This window comes from Amia ocellicauda, chromosome 9, assembly GCF_036373705.1.
Source record: "Amia ocellicauda isolate fAmiCal2 chromosome 9, fAmiCal2.hap1, whole genome shotgun sequence".
NCBI lineage: Eukaryota > Metazoa > Chordata > Actinopteri > Amiiformes > Amiidae > Amia > Amia ocellicauda.
This window is the reverse complement of record NC_089858.1, coordinates 18,894,952-18,922,618: the sequence shown is the minus strand read 5'-3', so window position 1 is coordinate 18,922,618 and position 27,667 is coordinate 18,894,952. Positions and strand designations below refer to the sequence as shown.

General features: G+C 42.4%; 3 protein-coding genes across 4 annotated transcripts; 2 read left to right on the top strand and 1 right to left on the bottom strand.

The window, feature by feature from the left end:
* The first annotated feature begins 2,483 nt into the window (after nucleotides 1-2,483).
* Nucleotides 2,484-19,362, top strand: slc7a6 (solute carrier family 7 member 6). The gene is made up of 10 exons (XM_066713647.1): nucleotides 2,484-2,637; nucleotides 10,899-11,437; nucleotides 12,343-12,468; nucleotides 12,595-12,739; nucleotides 15,068-15,191; nucleotides 15,417-15,520; nucleotides 15,938-16,034; nucleotides 16,335-16,484; nucleotides 16,763-16,946; nucleotides 17,246-19,362. The coding sequence occupies exons 2-10, from the start codon at nucleotides 10,936-10,938 to the stop codon at nucleotides 17,311-17,313; spliced, it is 1,500 nt and encodes a 499-aa protein (XP_066569744.1). The 5' UTR covers nucleotides 2,484-2,637; nucleotides 10,899-10,935; the 3' UTR covers nucleotides 17,314-19,362.
* A 102-nt stretch (nucleotides 19,363-19,464) lies between these two features.
* slc7a6os (solute carrier family 7 member 6 opposite strand) lies at nucleotides 19,465-22,318 on the bottom strand. The gene is made up of 5 exons (XM_066713650.1): nucleotides 22,048-22,318; nucleotides 21,034-21,342; nucleotides 20,523-20,729; nucleotides 20,222-20,357; nucleotides 19,465-19,934 (listed from the first exon to the last, which is right to left on the bottom strand). The coding sequence occupies exons 1-5, from the start codon at nucleotides 22,243-22,245 to the stop codon at nucleotides 19,801-19,803; spliced, it is 984 nt and encodes a 327-aa protein (XP_066569747.1). The 5' UTR covers nucleotides 22,246-22,318; the 3' UTR covers nucleotides 19,465-19,800.
* A 523-nt stretch (nucleotides 22,319-22,841) lies between these two features.
* Nucleotides 22,842-27,628, top strand: zpd (zona pellucida glycoprotein d). Of its 2 annotated transcripts, none has more exons than XM_066713649.1 (9): nucleotides 22,842-23,092; nucleotides 23,236-23,287; nucleotides 23,493-23,594; nucleotides 23,887-24,095; nucleotides 24,341-24,498; nucleotides 24,890-25,132; nucleotides 25,236-25,419; nucleotides 26,203-26,308; nucleotides 26,612-27,628. In XM_066713649.1, the coding sequence occupies exons 1-9, from the start codon at nucleotides 23,069-23,071 to the stop codon at nucleotides 26,686-26,688; spliced, it is 1,155 nt and encodes a 384-aa protein (XP_066569746.1). In that variant the 5' UTR covers nucleotides 22,842-23,068; the 3' UTR covers nucleotides 26,689-27,628. The 2 variants fall into 2 exon arrangements, with proteins under 2 accessions (XP_066569746.1, XP_066569745.1); XM_066713648.1 differs by having other exon boundaries at nucleotides 22,844-23,092; nucleotides 26,540-27,628.
* The last annotated feature ends 39 nt before the right edge of the window (nucleotides 27,629-27,667 follow it).

Here is a 27,667-nt window from a genome sequence, read left to right as displayed (position 1 = left end):
ACACACACAGATCCCTCACATTTGGTCGGATTTCTTTCCAAATAGGCTTGTTTTGTTCAGAACATCCTTAAATCCAGTATATATTATGTATAATGTTTTTTGTTCTATAAAACTCAGAAAAGTTCAGATCCGATGATATAAGATTGTTATGCGCTGTACAGACATTCCTGACATTTTTTTTTGATAATTTGGCTTGCCCCTTTATTGCATCTTTTAAAGTATTTAATTATTCAGATGCGTTCATCTTGCAGTTAGGGATGTGGGATATAAAGTGATAGTATTAGTTGCAAAATATAAGATGTTGTTATGTTTTCTAAATTGGTGACATGGAGGGAGAGGGCAAGTTCTGCACCTCTGTATTTGATGCACTTGTACACTATGGATCAGCTGATGTATAGTCCTTATGCAGTATGAGTTGGTTGACTCCAAAGTATTGTGGACACCCTGTTTTAATAAGACAGAGGTCTAATGCCAGTGTGAATAACCCGTGATCAGCACATTCATCCCTGAATTCTGTGCCTCTCAAGGAGAACATTGCCCTGTGCAGTGGCAGGCAGCATATGAAGGTACCCTGTGAAATTTTGCAACAAGGGCCACATTCTCAGAAGAATATGCAAATTACAGTACTTACATTTACTTGGCACTGGGTTTACCATCGATCTTACTGTCTGCTCCACGCACCTAAGTGACTGCCTCAGACAAATGAGGTTCATACTCATCTCCTTAGAATGAAGATCATTCATATTCTATTTCTGTTAGTACCAGAACATTGCCAACTTAAATTAACAATATTTTAGCTTATTTTCATATACCTTTTTATATAACATAATACCTTAAATATGTGTAGAAAATGTAACTCAATTTTCCCTACAATAACCACCTTTTACTGGGCAGTGCCCACCACATGAAATATTGCTAAGAAAGTGTGATTGTTTTTTTGTTTTTTTTCAGCTGTCAGCTTGCTGGAAAAATACTTTAGTATTCCAGGGTTATTCCTGGCAGTGAGACAAACCATGAAGTGAGTGTTTGATTTTTAACATTTCTCTTTAGTGTGGGAGGTGTTGTCATGCATGTCACACATCCACCTGGACATCCTAGTTGAACAACCGCAATGGAGCATAAGAAGTTCAAAATCAAAAGAATGTGGATGTTTTTCAGAATCACAAATATGGCCTTGGGGGGGTATGTTGGTATTTTGGAAATCAAGAGAAATGCTCAATGCAATCCATCAATATATACACCGATCAGCCATAACATTATGACCACCTGCCTAATATTGTGTAGGTCCCCCTTTTGCCACCAAAACAGCCCTGACCCGTCGAGGCATGGACTCCACTAGACCTCTGAAGGTGTGCTGTGGTATCTGGCACCAAGACGTTAGCAGCAGATCCTTTAAATCCTGTAAGTTGTGAGGTGGGGCCTCCATGGATTGGACTTGTTTGTCCAGCACATCCCACAGATGCTCTATTGGATTGAGATCTGGGGAATTTGGAGGCCAAGTCAACACCTTGAACTTGTGATTCATCAGACCAGGCCACCTTCTTCCATTGCTCCGTGGTCAAGTTCTGATGCTCACGTGCCCATTGTAGGCGCTTTCGGCAGTGGACAGGGCTCAGCATGGGCACCCTGACTGGTCTGCGGCTACGCAGCCCCATACGCAACAAACTGCGATGCACTGTGTGTTCTGACACCTTTCTATCAGCACCAGCATTAACTTGTTCAGCATTTTGAGCTACAGTAGCTCGTCTGTTGGATCGGACCACACGGGCCAGCCTTCGCTCCCCACGTGCATCAATGAGCCTTGGCCGCCCATGACCCTGTCGCCGGTTCACCGCTTTTCCTTCCTTGGACCACTTTTGATAAGTACTGACCACTGCAGACCGGGAACACCCCACAAGAGCTGCAGTTTTGGAGATGCTCTGACCCAGTCATCTAGCCATCATAATTTGGCCCTTGTCAAAGTCACTCAGATCCTTACGCTTGCCCATTTTTCCTGCTTCTAATACATCACCTTTGAGGACAAAATGTTCACTTGCTGCCTAATATATCCCACCCACTGACAGGTGCCATGATAATGAGATTATCAGTGTTATTCACTTCACCTGTCAGTGGTCATAATGTTATGGCTGATCGGTGTATTGTTTTCCAAAACTGTTGTCCTTTTATCTAGTAACATCTGAGACAACGTTGGATCCAATAAACTAGGGATTTTATATGTATATCCCTGTATTTTGTTTGTACTCCTTATTTTTTGTGCACACTGCACTGTCAAGAGTTCTGATAATGCAGTGCCTACATTACTGCCCAACCCTAATGCCTCTGAAACATGTCTAAAATGTGCGGAGCATTTATCCACCACCCCAGCTTAACATGACGTGACATAGCTCTTTAAATTCCTAAACAGCTGATTTGGAATGTGAGGTTCCTGAGCGCCCGAGTGACGACACGACGAGGTTTGATTTTCTGCCCAGAACACGTGACCGATTTTGAAGCCGCTGTGTTGCCGGCATCACGTGGTCTGTCTGGCAGCTCGCCTCTCTAACCTCAGCGCGCATCCCGGCTCACCGAGACACAGGGTGATGAGCAGCACCGACGGGCTGTAGCTTCGGCTTTCTGCACAAGAACAGACACAGACAGGTAAGAGATTTCGCCAAGTGACAATGACAGATTACATACCAAAGTAGTGACCAAAATAACCATTTCGTTCTGGCGACTGGAAGAGCGGAAACTATTGTACTGGTACTTTGAGAGGTACAATGCAGATAGGATTAGGCTGGCTTGTATTGTCGATGTTTTACGGTATTGTGTTTTTCCCCGTTTCTGTCAGTCACTATGTCCCAAAACTGGCATCGTCCTAGAAACAGGATGTAAGAATGCTTTTGAGAGCCAGAAAAAATGTATTTTGCTTTGTCAGACATTGACTATTTTCTGGGGGTAGTTTTCCTTTTGGGATTGTGTGTGTGTTGGTAAAGCAGCTACTGGGACATACTTAAAGATCTTAAAAATATCAAAATATATGAACTGTGAAATACTGCATCAGTCTTGAATAATGTAACTTTCACATCTTACCTTTAGGGACTATTTTGATATATTCACAGGACAGACACAGAAAAGGTACAGGCTGTCTTGAATATGCATATGGTGACTTTAAAATAAGCCTTTTTAATTTTGTTTGTTGCAGATTTCCTATTGATTTTTTTTTTTTTTTTTTATGTCATGACTTTTCAATAGGCTACTATGCATTCCATTGCATGGTTCAACATTTGCTGTCAGGTGTGTGTGAAAAATAATATCCTAAACTAATATTAGGAGAGTTGTGTAATATGAATGTATAGTTGAGCCAGACCTGGAGTAAATACAAAGTGAACCATCTCAGAGACAATAGCACTGCTCACAAAACAAGGGTGATGTTTTTGTAGTTGGCTTGGCCATACGAGTGGGGGGAAGGGAGGACGGATTTTGCTGGCTGTTGGTGTCAACCGTCCAAACTTGCTTATTCCGAAACATGAGTATTTGTCATGCAATGTTTAATCCTACCTTGGCTATAAGATTCAATCGATCAACTTTATATACTATTATACACATCCACCTGAAAAAAGAGAAACTGTGGCATTGCAAATTATGTAATACACACACACACATAAATAATATGTATATTATATGTGTATGTACTACACACACACACATAAATAATATGTATATTATATGTGTGTGTGAGTATGGCACACAGAGGTGATTCTAGAGTCCTAGGCAGAAAATTCCATTTTTTTTCCATAACCCTTTTAACTAATGTTCATTACCATTATATACCCAAAATCCCCATTAAATAATCAAATTACAGAATCATTTACAGAATCAGAGTTTTATTTCCACATTGGTTAACAGTAACAAATTAAAAAAAAAAAAACATATTAACATAGCAGACAAAAACAGGACAATAAAATAATTGTAAATAACTATCTGAAAAAAATTAAAGCAAATGTAATAACACTAAGATGACCTGAGATTATACAAATAGGAGAATAACTATACAATCTATATACACCTTTAGTGCTCTTGGTCTTTTTTCAAAAAGTTTGCATTCTTCATCATGAACAGGAGGATGGACTGCTTTTTGTTCTCCTCCCGAAAGGAAATTTAATAATGCTCCTGTGGAAAGATGAGAAAGCGTTGACTGTAAAATAGCATGTTTGTATAGTCAATTTACCACTTATGAATCAAACAATTGAGTATAGCTAATGATTGTTGCAGAATATGAACAGATTTTTTTATATTATATTACCAGAATATTAACAGAAATTGAAGCAGTTGAAAACATTTGTTTTTAAATAAATCTGGATGAGGGATAGAGAGATATCTATCATCATACAATTTCATTTACAAAATAGTTTTCACATGCTGGTTTCACAAACCAGTATAGTCTCCATTAGGCCTATATTTGTATTAATCTCAATTTAGACCTACATTTCACATAGGCCTATATAACATTTTTAGATTTTTAAATGCAAATGAGACTTTACAATAGACACCATTTCAAGCACAATAACTTTTGCTCGAACAACCAAAAACAATGTCAATTTGGGTAACTGCTTGTAGAAAAATAGTGATGCAATCTAGTTAAGCTAAGTTAGCAAACTATACTATTAACTTTAACGCTGCTAGTACAGTGCCAATGATTGTGTCACATTACTTAGCTAGCAGCTGACATTGGTCTACATTAGCTAGCTACATCCATAAAAAAAAAAAAATACACCCACTGCTAATTTACTTTTTGTACGGTGTACACTGTCATGTTTTATTTCCTTTTCGTCCTGTTTTTATCTTTCTTTTTGGCTGCCAGAGAGATGCGTCCTCTTCATTGCAGCTACATGTGTTCGCCTCAAAACAAACTCACACCACAATCATGGGGGCCCTTAGGGAGGTTTACGACATGTGTTGACTACTTGATTGAAGGCTTTGTGAAGATGTTTTATTGTGACAGCTGAGTCCTCTGTGAACAGATATTGAGGTGATCTTGACGACACAGCCAGGTACAAGCAGCTGTATGGCAGCTTTAATTGGCCAGTCATGAGTGCACTTCCAGGCAGCATGACTCTTCCTTAGGCCCTTTAAACATGTTTGCCAGTTTCATCCAGGATGTAGAATGTCTGTTGAAGTGTGTGTGTATGCATATGTAGTGTGTGTGGGGGACAGCTGTTCATTTACCACGAATACTCTGTAATACGTCACCTGATTAGAAGACCCCATGGGTGGTGGTGGGGGTGGGAGTGGGGGATACAGGTTTTAGATTACAAAGAGGCAGCATTTTTTCTCTCCTTTCCAACCACTGCTTCTCACCTTTGTGAGATAAATAATGATATAATTGTGTTAGCTGTGTGTCAATCACCTCTCCAGAGTATGAGTACTGTTGCAAGGAAAAGACAAGTTACTATGAGAACCGTGGTTTCATATTGTAGTAGTTGGAGGTGTTACCAAGCGGGACTGGACTTTACTGACAGTTGAGAGACAACAGGATTAACGAGTACAGTCCTGCAGGAATGTGTGAGTCAGATACAGTGGCTGACGAAGGATAGACAGGACCATGAAAATATTATTTGTTTTTAAGCATCCTTTCATGAAGCAAACAGTTTGCATTTACAACTAGAGACTACCAGGGTACCATTCATGTAATGTGTCCATAGATGCACACATTTAATTATAATATCACACAATAGCATAATTAAATAATACTCCTACTTATTTATTTTTTAAAGTAAACATGATTCTCTGGTCAGCAATGATTATTGAACACCAGGCTCACTACTGATTGAATGCAGCTAAGAGGCAGGTGTGCAGAGCAGACATGCCCTCCACAAACACTGACACAGACCCTGTGAAAGAAGTTTACACCATCAGATTGGAAATCTACTGCATGGAGCAAACATTTTCACACACAAACATGTTTATTTACTTGATCAGAGCACAAACTCTGAGACTTCCTGGGGGACCTGCTCTAGTGGCCCTTTCACATGGGAGAGATAAGCCATGAATGACAATCTTCATAGTCTATACATTCCTCATTAGGTCAGTCACAAAACAAAAGAACCAAATCCTCAATCTGTGGATGATTGTGCCACCTTCTTCTGCCCTAACATCACTGATATCTGCAGACTCTTCAACACCCCCCCTCTTCTCTAAAATCCTCCTGCTGATCTACCTACTTTCTCTTCTTTCTCACCTCTCTCTGAGCTCTCCTCTCTGCTTCACGTGCATCCTTGACCCCCTCCTCACTTGCCTCCAACAGGAGATTGCTCCTGATCCACTCCCCTTCTAAAATAGTTTTAATTGTATATTTACAAAAATAATAATAATAAATAATATATACAAATAATATATAATAATAATTCAAAAACATATTGAACAATACTCACCCTGACTTTGTCATGACCCCAGGGTGGGGAACCTCTGTGGTAGACCCTCATCCACTCTTTCAACTTTCAGTTTTGTAGGTTACTTGTAACGCAAGAGCAGAAACATGAAAACTCAGTTTTGGTGGGTGTTTCTGGCTAGTGCTCTGATCTTACACAACTGTCTATTAAAAATTTTTATCTATTAAAAAAGATAAAAGGAGTAGTTCATGAAGTGTTAAATCTGTTACTCTTACGTCTTTCAATCTACCTGTCCTTCCAGTTGAGTGTCTCTACAGCCCCTCATTCCCTTGAATAACAGTGCGTGACACGGGCTCTTCACATTGACATTCACATTGATTTTGATGTAGAACTCGTCAACACAAAATTGTACAAAAATACATTAAGTAAACCAGACAAACATTAAGAACAGCAACACTTTCAGTTTGACATTTCACATTATAGAAATGAACTAAGTTTTAATTAACCTCATGGTTTTCTTCAGGCTCTGAGCCATGCCCTGTTTTACCAACAGTGTCAGAAGCCGAGCGCTCTTTGTGGGATTTAGGATATACAGCTCTGGAAAAAAATTAAGAGACCACTTAACATTGATTTCTGAACTTGGAGTGGTCTCTTAATTTTTTCCAGAGCTGTAGGTCAGCTGTGCGTGGTGGAGGGGAAATGGAGATGCAGAGCAGGCAGAGTGTCTGTGAGACTGGTCTGTCCTAGAATCTGTCCTGTTTGCCCTACAGACCCTCTCTTATCTGAAATGGCACTGGACACACCCAAAGCAGCAACGCCCCCCCAGGCAACAGTTCCTTAAGAGAGGACACTGTCAAATTTAACATTCAATAAAAAGTCAAATTTCAGTTGTATTAATCCTCAGCATTAAGTGCATTGAAACTGTACACAACTGTAAGATATGGTGTATGTTTACGCTACCCTGTTATTGCATTAACAAAGTGTTATTTTATGAGAGCAGTAAAGAAAAGATATATAACTGAATGAATAATTTTAACCATTCTTGCTATTACAAATAACTAAGAAGAAGGCCTAATAAATGGTTTTCTGTGAGTGTGCTAAACAAATAAACAACGCCTTGGGGGGCGTTGCTGCTTTGGGTGTGTCCAGTGCCATTTCAGATAAGAGAGGGTCTGTAGGGCAAACAGGACATATTCTAGGACAGACCAGTCTCACAGACATTCTGCCTATCTGCATCTCCATTTCCCCTCTTCACTGCGCACAGCTGACCTATATTCTGCATCCCATGAAGAGCGCTCGGCTTCTGACACTGTTGGTAAAACAGGGCATGACTCAGAGCCTGAAGAAAACCATGAGGTTAATTAAAACTTATTTTATGTGAAATGTCAAACTGAAAGTGTTGCTGTTCTTAATGTTTGTCTGGTTTACTTAATGTATTTTTGTACAATTTTGTGTTGATGAGTTCTACATCAAAATCAATGTGAATGTCAATGTGAAGAGCCCGTGTCACGCACTGTTATTCAAGGGAATGAGGGGCTGTAGAGACACTCAACTGGAAGGACAGGTAGATTGAAAGACGTAAGAGTAACAGATTTAACACTTCATGAACTACTCCTTTTATCTTTTTTAATAAAATAAAAAAAAGTAATGGACAGTTGTGTAAGATCAGAGCATTGGACAGAAACACCCACCCAGACTGAGTTTTCATGTTTCTGCTCTTGCGTTACAAGTAACCTACAAAACTGAAAGTTGAAAGAGTGGATGAGGGTCTACCACAGAGGTTCCCCACCCTGGGGTCGTGACAAAGTCAGGGTGTGTATTGTTTAATATGTTTTTGAATTATTATTATATATTATTTTTATATATTATTTATGATTATTGCTGTTTTTGTAAATATACAACTAAAACTATTTTAGTATTAACCACATTAACATACATAGTAATACAATAGTTATGATACAAAAACATGACATTTTTGAGGTTGGAGGCAAATTTGACAATGTTTAAATGGGGTGAAGTTTAGAAGCCCTGGCCTACAGTCATTTTAAATCCCAGTGCACAACATTGTCTAAGCCCTCCTACCAGCTGTCAATGCAGTTGCTGGCTCTGTATTAAACAAGTGTCTAAAAGTTGCATGAATAGATTAAAAATACACTTGTGCTACTGGTAACCCTTAAAGTTTACATCATATTTTAAGTAAACCATTTTACAAAACTGTGAATTACAGTTTAAGGGTTTAGTAAAATGCAGTTTTTGGTCATAGAAATAGGCATGTTGTATGTATGTCTGATGTGTGTATTTGTCTATGTAGTGTGCAGATAACTCCTAGATCTAAACAAGAAGTCATATAAATAATTTTAAGAAACTTCAAATTTGCAGTAAAGTACAATTTTTGGTTTTCATATCAATGCAATGTAGTCCCTATTCTTAAATATGATATATTTTAAGTCAACATTTGAACATTCACAAATGTAACAAGCAAGTGTAACAATGTAATTAATAACAAGCCCCATAAATACATACATAAAACTACAAACATGCCCACTCCCCTAATAATAATAATGATAATGATAATAATCCCAATCATGACAAAAAATGAAACATGACTTTACTAAACTAAACAGTACCCCTTACTAAACTACAAACACTAACACAGTTAGTTAGTCAAAACATTACAACCAACACCAACATGGTGGTTAGAGGGCCTGTTGTCAAGATGTGTTCTCTACCAGAATGGCCAAACATCCTGACAACCAACATGGCAGACTGGGGAGGGTCAAAGGGCAACCGGAGGAGGGAGGGAAGGTGGGAGTTACGGTTCAAAGGGCAAATGGAGGGTAAGGAGGGACTTCAGGACACCTGTCACTTTTAAATGATGACCAACTATGACTACTTACCTCCTCTCTGCTCACCTTCCTCCAGAGCCAGCTCCTTCTCTACCCTTACCCCAAGTGGTGGAACAACCTTCCCACTGAGGGGAAGGGTCCTGCACTTTATGTAACTATGCTTCCTTATACTCCTGCTTACTTATGTATTGTTGGAACCTCTATTGTTTTACTATGACTTCTCCCATGCCCTGCCTCCCTTTAGCACATACCTAGGACTTAACAGTATTATGTCTGCATTCGTTACTTCATTGAACTAGGATGTATGCTTATTGAATTTTGTATTGATTATACTACTGTACTTTTGTCATGGAGAAGGGTGTCTGCAAAGAAATAAATAATAATAATAATTATAATTATAATTATATACACAGATGTTTCGGAAGCTGTTATCTGTTACTTTCACACCAAACACAATAAGATTCAGTATTAGAAATCATTGAGTCAATGATGAAAATCAGAACAACAAGCATTACTTTTCGACAGGGCCAAGTAGAGGAGTGGTTCAAAAGTACATGAGACAACATGGAAAACATCTGCAGCTCCAGAAGGCCACCAGGGAAATATGGAAATATAATTTAAGGATTAAATTCACTGACTGCGTGGGAACATCATCTTGGTAAAAAAAATATGACAAAATGCATAGCAGGTAGCAAATGTTATGTACGCGTCAGCCAGGATTACAGATCTAAACAAAAAAATCAGTTTACAATCTGCTATTCAACCACTCAGAGTTAAAGTGCCCTGGTGTCAATTCACTTCATTCAGGCTGTTTTGTGGATAATTGGTGAAAGAATTAACATAATCAGTTTTTTTTACTACAGTTCACTGCAAGCCAACAAATCAACAAGAATGCACAAATAAAGTAATTTTAGAGATTAAAACACACAATCGTGGGTGGCATGGCGCAGTGGTTAGCACTGCTGCCTCACAGCTTCAGGGGTCCTGGGTTTGAGTCTCGGCTCAGGGTGTCTGTCTGTGTGGAGTTTGCATGTTCTCTCGGTGTCTGTGTGGGTTTCCTCTGGGTACTCTGGTTTCCTCCCACCATCCAAAGACATGCTGGTTAGGTTGATTGGCCACACTAAATTGTCCTGTGTCTGTGTATGCCCAGCGATGGACTGGTGTCCCATCCTGGGTGTATTCTTGCCTTGTGCCCTATGCTTGCTAGGATCAGCTCCAGTGTCCCCCGTGACCCACATGGATAATGGATGGATGGATGGAAAATGCACAATCTGTGTTTCATCTGTAGACTATAGCCCATTAAGGTCCAATTTGAATAACTTAAAATAATTTACCAATTCAATAGATGAGTTACCCATTAGCAGGAAGGTAACTAATTATTTGGGAGTAAAGGGAATGGGAATTGCCTGAAGTATTAGGCAAAACAGCACTGGGGGGTCAGTACACAAGGTTTGAAAGCAGAGGCTGGAAGGGGCAAAGTGACAGACCTGATTATGTATCATGCAGTGTGGAATGCTTTACTCCTCCATTTCAGTTGATATCCTAGATGCTTTTTGCTTTCTAGGCGAGTTGCCTTCGAAAGGAGACGTCGGCCAAATAAGTAATAATAGCAAATTAAAGATTTGGGCCTTGGTCTGAGGTTGACCTGCTTTTGTTCTTTCTCTGCTCTCCTTCCTGGTCACAGACCCAGCTTCCTGGAGGGGACAGCAGGAGGGACAGGTATGAAGAGGGGTCCAGGAGAGAACAGGCTGGCGAATGGCAGCATGGCAGCATCTGGGGAGGACAAACAGGGCAGCCAGGGGGGCCAGGAGACAATGCAGCTGAAGAAGGAAATCTCCCTGCTGAACGGGGTGTGCCTGATCGTGGGCAACATGATCGGCTCAGGGATCTTCATATCCCCCAAGGGCGTGCTGTTCTACAGTGCCTCCTATGGCCTGTCTCTCGTGATCTGGGTCATCGGGGGCATGATCTCCGTTGTGGGTGCGCTGTGCTACGCCGAGCTGGGCACCACCATCCCTAAGTCGGGCGCCAGCTACGCCTATATCCTGGAGTCCTTTGGGGGCTTCAGCGCCTTCATCCGCCTGTGGACCTCCCTGCTCATCATTGAGCCCACCAGCCAAGCTGTCATCGCCATCACCTTCGCCAACTACCTGGTGCAGCCGCTCTTCCCCTCCTGCGAGCCGCCCTACTCTGCCTTACGCCTCATTGCCGCTGCATGCATCTGTGAGTCTGTCCTGTGTCAAGCATTATTTCTTAATTGCTTATGCCTCAAAAGTATAGAAAATTCACCAGTTTTCTCAGTGGAAATAGTTAAATTTCAAAATATCACAGTCCTGGTCACAAAAGCAAAGTTTGTGGGGAATAATAGCCATTTTCTATAGTTCTGAGGCATTAGCAATTAGGATTGATCTTCTATGCTTCTGGTTGTCATTCCTCAATGTCACTGGATACACACAGAGCAGTCTTTACAGGACTTGTTTTTCTGGCTTACCTTGACCTAGGACTGACTGCGTGTCCTGCGCTGCCCAGAGACAGCTTCTGCACTGCAGCCTCGCATTCCTCTACAGAGCCCAAACACTCCCACACTCCTATTCTCCCAGCAGCTATTTTGAAATTGCTCATGCTGTTTTTAACTCTGCTCAGATTTTGGTTTTGCTGTCCATATCCTGGGAAATAGAAGTCATTTTCTCTCACTTTCTGACTGCCTGGGACACATGGAGCATCATTTCAGTGTCCCTCTAGATAACCTGTTAACAGTAATCACTTAGTGCAGTAGTCATAACACAATCACTGGCATTGCAATTAGAGTCTTTCATCTTTGTGCCAGACAAACTGTTTCACTTGGGGGGCAGAGGATAGTGGTATTGTTACACCTTCACAGTGAGACGCATATGTTAGAAGGAATTACAATCACTAGGATATTTGCTTATTTATTTATGTTCCTATGTATCTATTTTGCCAGTGAACTACTGTTTTGAAATTCTGTTAAAGGGAAATGTAATACTCCTATCCAGTCCTAACATTTTCTGTGACTTTTTCCACTTTAAATAGTTTGTATACATTGCATAGTAACCATGTGTGTTGACTGTCTGACTGTGCTAATGACCGACCTCCTTGTCTTTGCACAGGTCTCCTGACCTTCATTAATTCAGCCTATGTGAAGTGGGGTACCAAAGTGCAGGACATTTTCACCTACGCCAAGGTGCTGGCTCTGATCGTCATCATCATCACTGGGATTGTCAAGCTGTGTCAGGGTAGGTGTCCCCTGCACTGCTCATTAACCAGAACCCCACTTTCTGCTCATATCACTCCTGTTTCAGCATCTCTTCACTGCTAAGAATGTATGTTAGAATTGAATTGAAATGTATCCATCTGCTCAGGTCACACGGCGCACTTCGAGGCGTCTTTCCAGGGCTCATCTTGGAACCCTGGAGACATCGCTCTGGCGCTGTACTCGGCCCTCTTCTCCTATTCCGGCTGGGATACGCTGAACTACCTCACCGAGGAGATCAAGAATCCCCAGAGGTAGGCTGGGCCGTGCAGGAAAGGTGCCGTGCTGGCGTTCGCAGCAATTAACGCCCGGTTAATTAATCCCTAAAGCTAGGGGAGTAAACAGGTGAATTAGCCTGTAGCAGAGTCCACATCCCATCTGAACGTCAACACTTAGTACAGTGTAAGTCGGTCTGGTGAGACATCATTCATATACTATTTTTGTTTTATTTTTGCTCTGTAGTACAAAACATGAAGCAGGTGTTTGTGCTTTTTGGCACTAGTTTTATTAAGGTTGTTTCCATCCTTAGTGATTTGTCATTTCAGAGACCTACTCAGCTGACGGTGTGTTTAGACTTCCCAGGCTTGGTCTTGTCTGTGCCAGGTACCAGAGGAAGGTGTAATGTATCAGAGACTAATAGGGGTGGATTCAGGTGCAAACTCAACCAGAAGGCTGGCAAAGGTACAAAGGGGAGATCCAATAATCGTAATAAAAGACAGTCCAGAGGTAAATCGATTGGGCAGACAGGCAAAAACATGGAGATCCAAAAGGGAGGTCGTAAGGAGCAAGCAAGAGGTCAGAAACACTAAAAGACAGGCAATGTAGGAATGCTTAGTAATGACTCTGGGAAGAAGACAAGACTTAGCAGTGACTGAAGGGCAAACAGGGGTTTAAGTGCAGGGCAGAGGGAAGTCAGTGGAGCTGGTGGGGAGAGTTAGAAACAATGAGTGCAGAGGGATGTTGGGACAAGTGCACATGGTGATGAGGAATGTTAATTGCATTATTGGTAATTTGGAGAGGGAGACTGGCTAGTATTCAGGTGATGAGGGTGACCTCAAGTGGTGAACAGGGGAAGTGCAGTGAGCAGGCCTGACAGAAGGAGGTTATCAGGGGCTCACTAGACTTCTCTCTCCAGGTTTCTGAACTCTTATTATATTTTTAAACCAAATGTTTTCTGTATCTTGATCTTTTTTAAGAGCTGCTCCTGGGTTTTAACTGTGTTGCAATGCCTTCCAGGAGGTCCAATTGGACCTTTTTTACTGGCTAACTTTCTTTTTTTAGTCTGTGGTTGTTTTTATTTATGTATTTATTTAATTTTTCTACAGAGTCTCATTGCAAACTTAATTTGCACATGACCAGCATTTGGTTCTTCTTTGGGCTCTGATTTTTTTTTTTTTATTCAGTTGAACAAATGTTGTTCAGTTAACAATGCTGAAACCCCTGACACATCCAAAGCTCATGAAAACTATAACATTAATTGCAAAATATGGTGTTTTTCAAAGGAGATAAACTTTATACATTGTGACATTTTGGTGTTATTTGGTTTTTGTTTATCTACAGCCTTGCCTTGGTGGATTATTAGCATCTTTGTAACAACTCCGATATTCAAATAGATGTCAGGCAGGTCAGGGCCGGAGTCAGTGTTCACTTTTGTTACTGTTGAACATTAATAATAATAATAATAATAATAATATTTATTTATTAGCAGACGCCCTTATCCAGGGCGACTTACAAAACTCACTCTCACACACACACGCACACACACAATCAATACACACTCATACACAGACACACACTCACTAAACACACACATAGGTGTCTATCTGCACTAGCTGTCTTGCTCCCAAAGTGGGTCTGGAATTAATGCTTTTCATTTATAAGGTCTGCAAAACTAGGCTGACAAAATAAAAGCTTTACACCTCTGTCTTATTTTGGCGGATCAGATGCCCGAGGGGTTGCACTCGTGACGCAGAGGCAGTTGATGCTTTGATGTTTGCACTTGCTTGTAGACTGAATGTGGGAAGGCGCTCAGGCTGCCACATTAACCTCTGCTGCTCGCAGTACTGCGTCAGTGCTTACATTTCCCATGCTCAGCATTGAGAGGAAATGGTTCACTCATGCTCTCTGGCACGTAAGGTACTTTCTTGATTTGTAGCTGAACTTATTGAGAGGGTTTTCAGAGTTGTTTACTCAGTAAGTATTTTAGACTTTAAATCCCAGTGCATTCATAATGGGATCTCATTCTCAGCTAGTTCTGAATGTGTTGTGGTGTAGGAGACAAGGACAGAGCGAATATTATTTTTATTATTATTATTATTATTATTTTTTATTTCTTGGCAGACGCCCTTATCCAGGGCTACGGGGTCAAGGGCTACGGGAAAGGGAGCAAAGGGGAAATCAATCAACACAAGAAGCATGATAAAATGCTGTGAAGTGCTATCTAACGGGGATTAAAAGGACTAATATTACAAGTACTGTCTGAAAAGACAGAAAAGAGGGCAACAGTGTTACACAGCCCCCACCACCCCTTTTGCTGGACACAGAATGAGGCTGAGCTTGTGTCTCGCTCTATCTCTCTGCAGGAATCTCCCACTGTCCATCGCTATCTCCATGCCAATTGTGACCGTCATCTACATCCTGACCAATGTGGCTTACTACGCTGTGCTGGACATGGGCGCCATCTTGGCCAGTGATGCTGTTGCTGTGGTGAGTTGGCGGGGGGGGGCCTGCTGGGGGGTTTTCTTTTTCTCTTTTGTTGCTGTTCTTGTTGTCGTCATTGTTAACAGTATACAGTGCCTGTGTTGCGCAGCGGATGACTTACACATCTGATGACTCATCCCAATTTCTTAAGGAATGCTTTCTGACAGTGGGTGGGCGAAGTGGCAGCCCTGGGTAAGGAGAGCTAGCCTGAATGTTGTCTTTTCCATGCAGACTTTCGCTGATCACACTCTGGGGGTGATGAGCTGGACCATCCCTATTGCGGTGGCTCTGTCCTGCTACGGCGGCCTCAATGCCTCCATCATCGCAGCCTCCAGGTGAGCGGCTCTGACGCTGGCTTGCTGTCCTTCCTGTCACCTTTCCAACCCCCGTCAAACGTGTGGTGACTGACTGCTCTCCAGCATTGTACTTTACAACCCCTTAGATTTGATGTATGAACACCATCACTGTATCTGCTCCAACTATACTACTGTAGTTCAAGGTTTTCACGTTTGTACCTTTGCCTGCTCTCAAGAGTCTCGTTTTTAGGTTAAGGAAGAGGTCACTTTTATATCCTAAAGTGTTTTTGTCCCCCCCCCATCCCTCCCAGATATCTCCTTAATTGCACAATGACGTTCCACAAAAGTAACACAGAGAGGGTTTCAGGCTGCAGATTTAATCTCTGTCCTGGGGTTTCTGTATTTCCTGATTTCCTAACTTGATTAAAATCTGCTCTCTCTTCTCTGTGTTGGCAGACTGTTCTTCGTGGGCTCTCGAGAGGGACACCTGCCTGACGCGCTGTCTATGATTCACGTTGAGCGATTTACACCTGTCCCTGCACTGCTCTTCAATGTAAGGCACTGTCGCCCAATAAGGATTTATTTAAGGATTTTAATACTGGGTTGCAGATCTTGTTGATATTTAAAATTGTCTATAACATAAATTAAGCTCTGGACAGGGAAGAGAATGATAAAAAGGCCAGCAGTGTTGTCATGGAATTTGTCAACAAGTGAATGAGTTACCTCTCACTTGCTGTGAATTAAAACAAATCTCAAAGCCACACAAAGATCTTCCTCCCTTGCTGGCAGCATGTCTCCCCCTTGTGGCGCAGAGGAGACAGTGCCTCTCTCTGACAATGTGCTGGTTTCACAGTGTGCCATGGCGCTGATATACCTGGCCGTAGAGGACGTCTTCCAGCTCATCAACTACTACAGCTTCAGCTACTGGTTCTTCATGGGGTTGTCAATTGTTGGGCAGATCTACCTGCGCTGGAAGGAGCCTGACAGGCCCAGGCCGCTCAAGGTGAATGTGGGAATAAAGCGCACACTTCGCTGCAGTAAAGTCCATCCATCCGATTCCAATAACGCGAATTCATCCAGTGCAGGGTCAGGCTGAGCCGGAGCCTAACCTGGCAAACACAGGGTGCAAGACAGGGTACAGCCTGCCAGTTCATCACAGCACACACACAGATTCAGAGTAGCCATTCAACCTAAGCAGCCTGTCTTTACGATGTGGGGAAACAGGGGAGAACAAATGCTTCTGCTTTAATAATCATAAAAACTCTCCCCCCGTCTGTGCAGCTGAGCCTGCTGTTCCCGATTGTGTTCTGCCTGTGCACTGTGTTCCTGGTGGTAGTGCCCCTGTACAGCGACACCATCAACTCCCTCATCGGCATTGCCATCGCCCTCTCCGGGGTTCCCGTCTACTTCCTGGGCATCCACCTGCCCGAGTCCAAGCGGCCGCCCTGCATCACCAAACTGCTGCGTGAGTGTAACACCGAACAAATCCCCAACATGGCAACCCAGCAGTGAAACCATGACTGCATAATGTCAGCTCTGTATACTCTCTCTGCACATATACCATAATGATGAGAACTGTTTTGAAACACCAGATTTTGTTAAAAAAAATAACCATATATGGGGAAAACTACAATGCTGAATGTCTGGGTGCATTGATGCAATGTAGCTTCAACTTCTGCTTCAGCAATGTAGATGTGTTCATCTTTATCAGTGACAGTGTGACTTGACCACATTTTGTCCTTCCTGTTTGTCCTCTGTGCACAGGAGCCCTGACCCACATCACTCAGCGCACCTGTTTCTGTGTGCTAACAGAGATGGACCTCAGTGAGTAACCCCCCAAGCCTGTCAGCAGACGTGTAGGACAGCACAACCGCCCACCCACCCTCCTGGACAAACACCGCACTGAGCAGCACCTCGGACTCCTACAGCTCCCACACAGGCTTATAACCTGTTGTCCATCCATGGACTGCACTGCTATTGAAGAGAGCTGTCGACTTGAACTACTGAGAGGGTTTATCTTGATATCTTCATTTCTAGGATACACTACATGCACAAAGGATCCCCCGCCCGTGGTCCACAATGCAGTGCCAACTGTTGAAAAATTTATTTCAGTCTAAGTTTGGACTTTGCAAGCAATTTCCCAGTATTGCTCACCCAGAGAGCTGTGGAAACAGTTCAGTGTTGGGAACTGTTTGCCCTGGAGCTCAGCAGCTCTGCATTCTAAATGACCAATTGTGTCAGTAGTGGTCAGGGCTCTGGACTTTACCGAGATTGCTCCAGTAAAAAGCAAGCCGTACAAAGAGTAAAATATATGTAAAAATAATGTGATTGTGCAAGGCACCCTACATCTAGGCATCTGTTAAGAAATGTAATTTGGGAAAATAATGACAAGCAATACTGGGTGCTGGGAAGGCAAACACCACTGCAGCTCTTTCCAACAGAAAAGTGTTTCTTCCGGTTTCTATTCTACAGAAGACATGTCAGTGACACTCCTCCTTACCAACGGTCATTCGTTAAAGCATTTTTCACATGTATTGTCATACATGTGGTATAATCTTGGCACATACACAAAACCTGTGGACTCAGCCCATACCAATCCTGCAGACTGCCCTGCCCATCTCAACGCACTGTTTCACCAGGTTGGCTTAAACTGTACACAGCAAAAAGGAGATTGTGTCCTGCATGTAACTAGTGCCTTTTAAAATGCTGAACTATAAGACAATTCAACTTTTTAATTTTATTTTCATATATATTATTAATCAGCCACCACTTAGTGATTTTCACTGAGTTTTTACAACTGATTTGTAAGAATTAGCTGACATTTTTTTTCCCCTTGTAAAATCAAGGGAATGTATATAAAGGGAATATTTTCTATGCACTTTTTCCATACTTAAGGAATTTAATTTTTCCCCCTCCCTTTTCCATTTAATCAGGATTGCCTAAACAAGACACTCTGCATAAGGGAGTGGCTTAGTTGCACCTTGTTTTTCTCTTCTATTCAAAGGATCCTTAGAAAAGTGGTGTGGAAAACAACTGGAACTTTGCGAGTATGTGGGGGGGCAGCGATCCCCCAGGAAGATGGCTCATTTCCTTTTGTCTTCCTAGCTGAAACAATGAACATCACTTGTTTTGTATGGCTGTTGAAAGCTTATTATAATGAATTTGGGCCAGTGCATTACCATATATCATGGGTTTAAAAGGAGGCTGGAAGTGCCTTCTTAAGTAAAGACACTGTATTACAGGTTCTATGTTCACATTGTATTGCCTTATTTAGAAATTGTATTCCTCTCTGACACACGGTCACCCCTGCACCATGTCCTCTACACATTAGAGTACCTGTGTTTGACAGGTAATGGCTTCCTTGAGGTGAACATTAGATTATTATTATTAATTTGGGGTACTTTTACACATCTGTTGCATATTACACTCCTACAAACTTAACCCTCCAACGCCCCTCTGCAGCTGGATTTGTACTCTCAGGTGCCGTTTTTATCTTCCCAACACTTACTAATTTATCAACACATTTTAAACCCCAGTTAAACATTTGTTTTACATTGGGACAAAAGTTTGCAATACATGTGGTGATGGGCTACGCAAAGAAATTATGAAATAAATAGTGGCCCTATTCTTTCTAACGGCAAGTGTTCAGTGTGTGGACATCCTGGCCTCCGCTGCCAAGGACACGGTTCATTCACCGTACTTGACTCCAGCCTGTGATATCAGGGCATCCCCGAGCAAGACTCCAGCAGAGAGCAGAGGGATAGTTTAGTCAGGGTGATGCAACAGACTTCTTGCGATTCAATGTATGGGTCAGATCTACTGTATTTATTCTACGGTTTTAAAAACACTGGATTAAAAGATTCGTTATACTTAAAAACCAAGCATGACTTCCTCTTCGTTTCTTGGTTACTCCGGTCACGCATTTATTTTTGTTGTGGATTAGAACAGGTCTTTGAAGTCAGAAACCACATCTTATCACTGGGTTTATTACCAAAGAATAGCTTTATTCATAAATACAAATCTACATATATACACTTAATTAGTCCGTTCTAGCCTCACCACAAAATGCTTTCTTGTCCGCGCTACTCAACTGCACCACTCATGTTTTTACACAAGGATGGTGTTGCAATTGTGGTCTGTTGAGGCCTGCACAATCTTTAATCCCATAGACTTGGCAGGTGAAATATCGTCACTAAACTTGCATCCCTCGAGAAGTACAGGTCATTGCTCTTTATACTTTGGGGGAAATCAGAGCCTGGTTCCCCCCCCAACTCACAATACAGTAACATCCTAGGTAATCTCCACGTCCAGTCGATCTTTTAGTCAGAATCCAATTCCTTCATCTCATCCTTGTTCTCTATCTCCTTCAGCAGGTCCCGTCGGTATCGCTCCCAGGATCTCCTCCCCATGCCAGTGTCCTCCTCATCTTCCTCCTCACTGCCATTACCAAACCCTGCATGGCAAAGAGGCATTAGTAAATAAACTTCATACCATCAGCTTGCACTGCTTGCCATTCTAGTCACTCTCAGACACAGGCCTCTAAACCCTGCAGGCCACCTCTGCCGGGATCATTAGAGCATTAATCTTTAAAGGCTTGGTCTGCTCGCTCTACAATGTCATCCAATGTTTTTTTTTTTTTAATCCACATTCTAGCAATTCTTGCATGTTGGCTAAGACTACAGAAATCGTGCCTTCTAGCTCATGGTGAAAAGAGAAGAACTTCTGAAACCAGAGCATCACCTGTGCATCGCTGCTCCCTCTCATAGTCCTCCTCGCTGTCCTCTTCATCAGGATAATCATTCCTCCAGTTGCCTTCCTCGTTTTCATCATCTTCATCCTCGTACACCTCTTCCTCCCTGGGATTCTCTTCTGCCACCTGTAACACAGTACTGTTCGGCTCCACAGACAGACAGACAGACTGACCCGCAGCTCCCTCTCCCACCCTCTTCTCAGCACATCCAACCAACTATGCCCATCCTAGAAAGTTCCTGACCTTCCATGACCAAATCAAAAGGCTAAAATAAAGAAATGTTGTGCCTACCAGCTCGCTCTCCTGCATGTAAGGTTTTACAGACAGAATGTCCTGGATCCAGCCAGGCGCGGCCGTCTCTTGGAAGTAAAGATCGTAGACGTATTCTTCCTCTCTCTCGCGGTGCCCCGAGCCCACACCCCCCTCTGACACACTCAGCTTCTCCCGGATCAGCTTCACCGAGTTACAGAGGATCGTCTCCGGATCAGAGGCCACAGACTGAGAAATCGGGAGAGCAGCCATTAGTCAAAAAGGGATCTTCCATGGGCTCAATGCTACTCTATAATACAGTTCACAATTAGGATTAGGAATATTGAATATTGAGATGTTAGGCTAATTAATAGTTAAACTTGTATAAAGTGAAGTACTGGATGCTTATGAAAAAAACATACATTTGTAGTTATATTTTTCACTACAATTAAGTATAGTGATGAAATTAGGGTTACGTTTGGGTCCAGGCTAGGATTAGATTTCAAGTGAATGTAAGGACTGGTTAGGGCTGCTTTCCATTTAGCCAACTCACAGTGATCGGTTCCATCTCCCCTTCTTCCTGCACGATATCAAACACCTGGATGTCAGGGAGCACCGTCAGAGCAGCAGGGTCTGTAGGGTCGGCATCTGTAGCCACTGTGCCCGTGGAGGCCACAGTGTCCCTGGCAATGCTGGGCCGGTGGCTGGACAGCACACGGTACCGCTCCTCCCGCCTGCTCCTCCATTTGGCGCTGCGCAGGTCTCCCACAATCCTCTGGGCACTGCCGGCAGTTGGCCGCAGGGCCTGCACGGCACGCTGGCGGGACAACGCCTCCCGGAGGTGCGTCTGCACTGGAGCATCCTGAACACAGACAGGGAGAGAGGTGGAAGAGGAGAGTGAGCCCATTCATCTAAAGCTGCTGATGAAGCAGTACGAGTCTTTCTGTGTCACTGGCTCTCTCACAGGGCTTCAGCAAGAGGACAAACTCCCAATACCATACCTCCTTTATTCACCACTTGCTCTCAGTGTAACAATACAATTGAATCCATTCTGAACTTCATAAGGTGAAGCAAATCCACATCAAAATGATCTTTAGATTATGTACAGAAACACAGGCCGATAAAGTGCTGTCCCCCTCTGGTCTTTAGGATCACTTAGCATGCTTATAAATCACCACCTTTTCATTCTATAACTTAATGGATTTAAATAATGGTTGGTTTTACCCTTATTTTGGCATTGGCGACTACAAAATACATATTATTGTGCAGTTATATTATTCTAAGCATCTGTGCATATACCACGCAGAAAGCCTGTCAAATAATACTACAGATCTGGAGTTATTATACATTTACATTGGTCTTTAATCTGGTCCCTTCAATATCGTTTTTGGCATTACTTGCTTGCTATATTTAACTGAAAACTTCGAAAATGTAATTCATGACAGGAGTCCATGCCACAACACTGCAGTTTCTCTCCCCCCGCCGCCCCCTTGCCTCTACGGAATTTCAGCACCCAACGTCCTGCATCTCTGCTCACGCAACACCGAGGCTTCACCGCGGCCCTTACCTTAGATGGGACAGTAGCTGCGAGTTTGAAGACGGAGTTGTGAATCTCGCCATCAGCGGACTCGGAGACGCAATCCTGCGCGACCTGGGTGGACGTGGATTCAGGTCTCAGCCGTTTACAAGCCAGCAAAAGGGCATCTGCAGGATCTGTACCGCGCTTCCGCTTCACCCGCAACACCGTGGAGCTCGGATCCATCATGCAGACGCTTGTACGGTGGCCCTCAGGTGCAAAAATGAACAAATCCTTTTCGATTGGGTTCAGGCAGCTCCACAGGAAGCGGCGGAGTGAGGCGATTTAAATCCATGGTGCGGGTTACTTTATTTATTTATTATGTAAGAATCTGAATACAAATCTAATGAACAAAAAACAATCAATGTCAAGAATGAGAGAACAGTAGCGGTTAGAAAATATAGACTATATTTCCAATATCGAAACATTTTAAAAGATTGTGGGGATCCTGAAACAAAAACTGAATTCGATTAATCGCCCAGCCCTACTTTACTTTTACTGTAAAACAATATACGAAGTACTCCTTTCCTTAAGAATAATGAATTTGTTGAAACATATGGTTACGATTAATAGTAAGATTACTCTTAATCATATAAGATTACTATAAACACCGCACATCCCCCTTCGCTATATTAATCACCTACAACTTATTATACATTTATAAAACGCCAATTCTATGATCACAAGTGCGAGGCGTGGTTTTGATATTTTACAATGCAGTTCAATTATGTAATTATTTAATAACATTTTATTCACAATGTCCTCCGAGTCTCCAGCTGCGCGGCCAATTAGTGTTGGCAATAATTAGCGCAATTAGCACCTTGTCTGCGTCAACTGATACTGGAAAAAAGAAGCTTTAAATCCCATTGACACACTTTCCTCTACTTGTTCTTTTTTCAGTCTTGGTAAATTTTGTGTTTTCAAGCAGAAAGAAAAGGGAACAAAGGAAAATATACATTTGTATATAATCAATTCTTAAAGAAACTGTAGGAGGAGAGAAGAAAAGTTGAAGATGAATGCGGTATCAAACACCAAGGTTGATATTAACAAACACGCCACTATGTGTAGAAGGCAACAAAGGCTGTATAATCAGGATTTATTCCGCAAATTTGCTTTATTTCTTGACTTAACCGCCTGGTATATGAATACAAAACTAATCCTATACTTTCTTTTCTTCAGGTACTTTTTTTCGTAGCTCTAATTTCTAGTGGCAATTTTCAAAACGGACGTGGTGAGCACTCTTAACGGTTTAAGTTTTTGAATGTGTTTGAGGTTAATGTTACTGCTGCATTTTTCTCAATGTATAGTTTCGATGCGGTAAAAAAAAAATCCAGTTGATGTGAATGGTCTTTAAAGTTGTTTTTCAGCCTTGCTCTGTTATACATCACGTCCATGAATGGCAGCCAGGCGTTGAACTCTGCTCCTCAATCCTGCAGGTTGTAATCCTGTCCTTTGCACAGACCCCAACCATTGCGTGTTGGCCAGTGACGGTGTATCGTGCAGGTGTGCATCTGGACACTATGGGCAGACTTGTAAAGGTGAGATGGTTTAAATTTGCTGTTAATCATTTATAAATAAAAACGAGTCCGTCATTAAGCCTTTTTTAGGTTTTCAAGTATTTCAGATTTTTGCTCTCTTTGCATTTTTTTCCCCCCATTCTGCCTCCTCTAGTTTTTAAATCTTTTAACGCATAGAACAATCTCATCCGTGTGAATACAGCTTGCATACTTCTGGATAAGTATACCTCTAAAAGTTCAATTTTGATTTAAACATGAATTGCATATTACTTGGTCATCTGGGACCCTTTTCCCATCTCCTCTCCCTTTCCAGAAGTGGAGATGAATGTCATCTGTCAGAACAATTACACTAAAGTAATGGTGATCAAGGACTTCTTTGACTATCATCATGTGAAGTTGGAAACTGTGCATCTTCGTAACCAGGCCTGCCATGCCTTCCAAGAGGTGGTGTCTGGGATCACTTACTTCTCTGCAGCCATGAGAAGTGATAACTACACCCTGTGTGGTGGGCTACCCCCAGAGGTACCCTTGTGCACTGCAGTGCTATCTGGAACGGAAAGAGCTTTAAGTCTTGAGCGTTTTGGTTTTGAAACTTTAACCATCACTTTAAGGTTTTCTATAAAACTGCCCTCATCCAGTTTGGAATGGAGACTTTTGGATTCCCTCCATCAGACCTCCATCTCCAATGTTATTCATTTAATTATTCTATATGTATTGATCAGGGTTTGATGGACATCTTTATTGCTTTTTGTTTTATTTTGTTTTAGAAAAACATCACCCACATCACATTTAGTAATGCACTGATTTCGGGCAAAAAGGCACAAGGATTAATTGCAAGAGACCCCAAAGTAGAAATTACCTTCAAGTGTGTCTACCCTTACATCCGGAGGGTCAGCCTTCCATTCCCGGTCTCTCCTTTTTCAAGGTGAGGGCATTTTCTCGTGCATTTTTTTAAAGCGGTGAGTCGGGTGACATTGAATGAAGTCAGGGTGGGCAGTGGTGGTTCTAGACCCTCTCAACCAGGGCGGCATGGCTGGGGCCAGGTGTAATATTAAGGGTGAAGGTGGGCATCAATTTCTCTCTGGGGGTGTTGGGTGCTGACGGTGTTTTGTCCGCGGTGCTAGTTAGGTGGGGCAAGCTTCCTGGCCCTCCCTCAGAACTGCCATTGAGGGTGGGTGGTTAGGCCATAGCGTCAGAAACTATTGGGTACGGACTTCAATGCATTTTCACACTTGCATATTATAGAACTGAATGATTAGTCATAAATTGGTAGGAGTCTTTCCCATTGTAAACAAATGCAATGGCTGCTTCCTCAGCGAAACCGTGTTGCGGGTGAGTCAGCTGGAAGTCACCGTTGTAATGCGGCTGTACAAGAACGGCAACTTCACTGAGGCCTATGGCAGCAGCCCGGTCCTGCGCCTCCGAGATAAAGTGTTTGTGGAAGTAAAGATCGCCAGCCCAGAGGAATTGTTCGCCTTGAAGCTGCTGGAGTGCTGGGCCACACAGAGCCCGGATCCCCAGCCTCCCAACAATGTCTCTCACCTGCTCATCCTCAACGGGTACGTCTGTGTTGCCCGGTGATTGAACTGTGGATGGGACAATGGCGGGGGGGGGGATGCTGTAACTTGCCTCACCCTTACTCTGCGGTCTGATTTGATGCAGGTGTATAGAGGATGGTACTGTGGTGTTTGTGAATGGGCCGAATGGTGAAAATGGCGCAAATGGAGTAGGCTCTGCAGTGTACTATGCGTTTGACATGTTCCGGTTTGTGGTCGAGCCCTTTAACCTGTACCTGCACTGCAAGGTGCGGCTGTGCACACCAGACTATGAGGAAACCTGCATCCCTGTGAGTCCTGTTTGTAACTACATAGGGGGGTGAGGGGGTGTCCTTGTTATAGGTTCAAGGTAGGGCTGGGCGCTTAATCGAATTAATTAGATTTAATTCCAATTTTATTTGCACAATGTGTAAAATGCCTGAATTGCAAAATTGAGATTTGTTATAACGTGCTCAAGCATCTTGTTTGTGCCATGTGTTCAAAGGGCAAATCTGCAATCTCCACTATCATTCTCCAGGACAGGCAGAAAATAAACTGGGGGGGAAAAAAACACGTGTGCAGCTTAAAAATGTGTTTTTAAATTGATGCACCATGCAATGACGGCTATGGAAGTGGTGTGGTTTTGTTCTTCTTGCATGAATGTTATTGCACATGTAAGTTGCTACAGAACAAGTTTATATATAATAAAGGTTTGAATATGTCTTAGTCATTTTTAGTTTTTTAGTGAATTGCGCACAAACTTTTCAGTTTTATTAGGCAATATCGCCCAGCCCTAGTTCAATGGTACTATGATGCATGCAAATACTTGCAATTGATTGTACAGTATACATCTTGCATGAATGTCATTTTTGTTTTTTAAACCATGTGGAATTGTCTGTTGTAGGGAGGTTGTTGGGGTGGCTTAAACTTGACATTCAATTCAGTGGCTTGGTACATTTGTTTGCCCTTAAACCTGCTCCTATAAGGCTATAAGGCTATAAAGGGCTATGTCGAGTGGGGGGGGTTAACGTCTGGTATATTCTAAATGGACTGTGCAATGACTGTACCCTTGTTGCCTGCCTCCCGTCCTGCAGGATTGCAAAAGAAAAACCAAGAGGGATCTGGTGAAGGAGGACATCCAGCAAGGGCTGCTGTCATACGGACCAATCCGAGTTGAGGGGCCGGTGGAGCAGAGATCCAGTAAGTGCTGCCCCTGTTCACCATGCAGTCCATAAAGCTCCAGGGGAGAGTCCTCCTGTCAAGTCTACTTGTATGGTTGTTCCACCACAGCTTGATGGAGGTTTCTACCATGTGTGAGCATCAGGGTCTCTTATTGAGTGTGTGTTGTGGGGTTTAAGGTCTCTGCTCAGTCAGGTGTGCAGCTAGCTGGAGATGTTGCTCTAGTCACATGCTGCTGTTAACCTCCTTCAGATCTGCTCCTGCTGGTTGCCCTCCCAGTCTGTGCCACCTTGATGTTGATGGCATTCCTCTTCATTCTCATAGCCATTGCTAAGGCGGCCAACAAGCGGACATCTGCACCTCGGACGGCACACAATTCGCTTAGGAACAGGACTCTCTGAGGGTGAATGCCAACGTTTTATCCTCGAGCTTTTTTTTTTTTTTTTTTTTTTTTTTTTTTTTTTTTTTTTTATAAAATGCAGAATGCTGCAGTGGACTTGAAGACGCTGCCTAATTGTACTTGGTCCGAAACCTGTTGTAGTGGGTATGACTTATGTATTTTAAACTCCCATTTAAAATACTTTGCACATTGTCTGTAACCTGTTAAGGAAATTGCACCGTAATTGACTTTACATGTCATGCAAACCAGTAAGGGAGGTGGTTGTGGATCAAGTGTGTAGAAGGAAATCTAATTGGGTTCTTTGGGGGCAGGGGGGCACTAATTTGGATTACACTGCCTCTAGTTTTAAATCAGAAACTGGTTTTCTGGATCAATTTAAAACTTGTGGTATTCTTCCATGGACCTGATCATTTCCCAGGTTAAATCTGTCAGGGTCTCTTTGAAGACTGGTCTTGTTTAAGAAATGTAGTGAAGTAAATTTCTGACCGTAATTTGAATTTCTAGTTTCACATGGATTTGCAAAATCTAAATGTGCCTTTTAAAGGGATTTGGTCGGCTAGTTTGCAACCTAGACCTGATCATGAAGAAGATCTAAACCCAAACCTGAAATTCACACTGAACATATAAATGGTAATCTGTTTTCAGTTAAAGGCAATTAAATGTAATTCATGTAGATACTATGGCTTGTGTTTTTTTTTTTTTTTTTTTTTTTTAATGTTGTAAGTGCTCATAATTTTTCATTCTAAATGGGGAAGTTTAATGCAATTTCCACTGCAGCACCATACATTTAAATGCACCACCTTTGTCTGAAATTTCTTGTGTGCCCCAACACGCCTTGTTTGAAAGATCCACATTTGTCACTTTTGCAATGATTTTCTAAATGCATGTGAGCAGCATCCCTCTTCCTGGGGATTTTGCAGAAATAAAGCTCATTAAGATGATGTCTGCTTGTTCTTGCTAGGGCTGGGGAAGTCTTATGC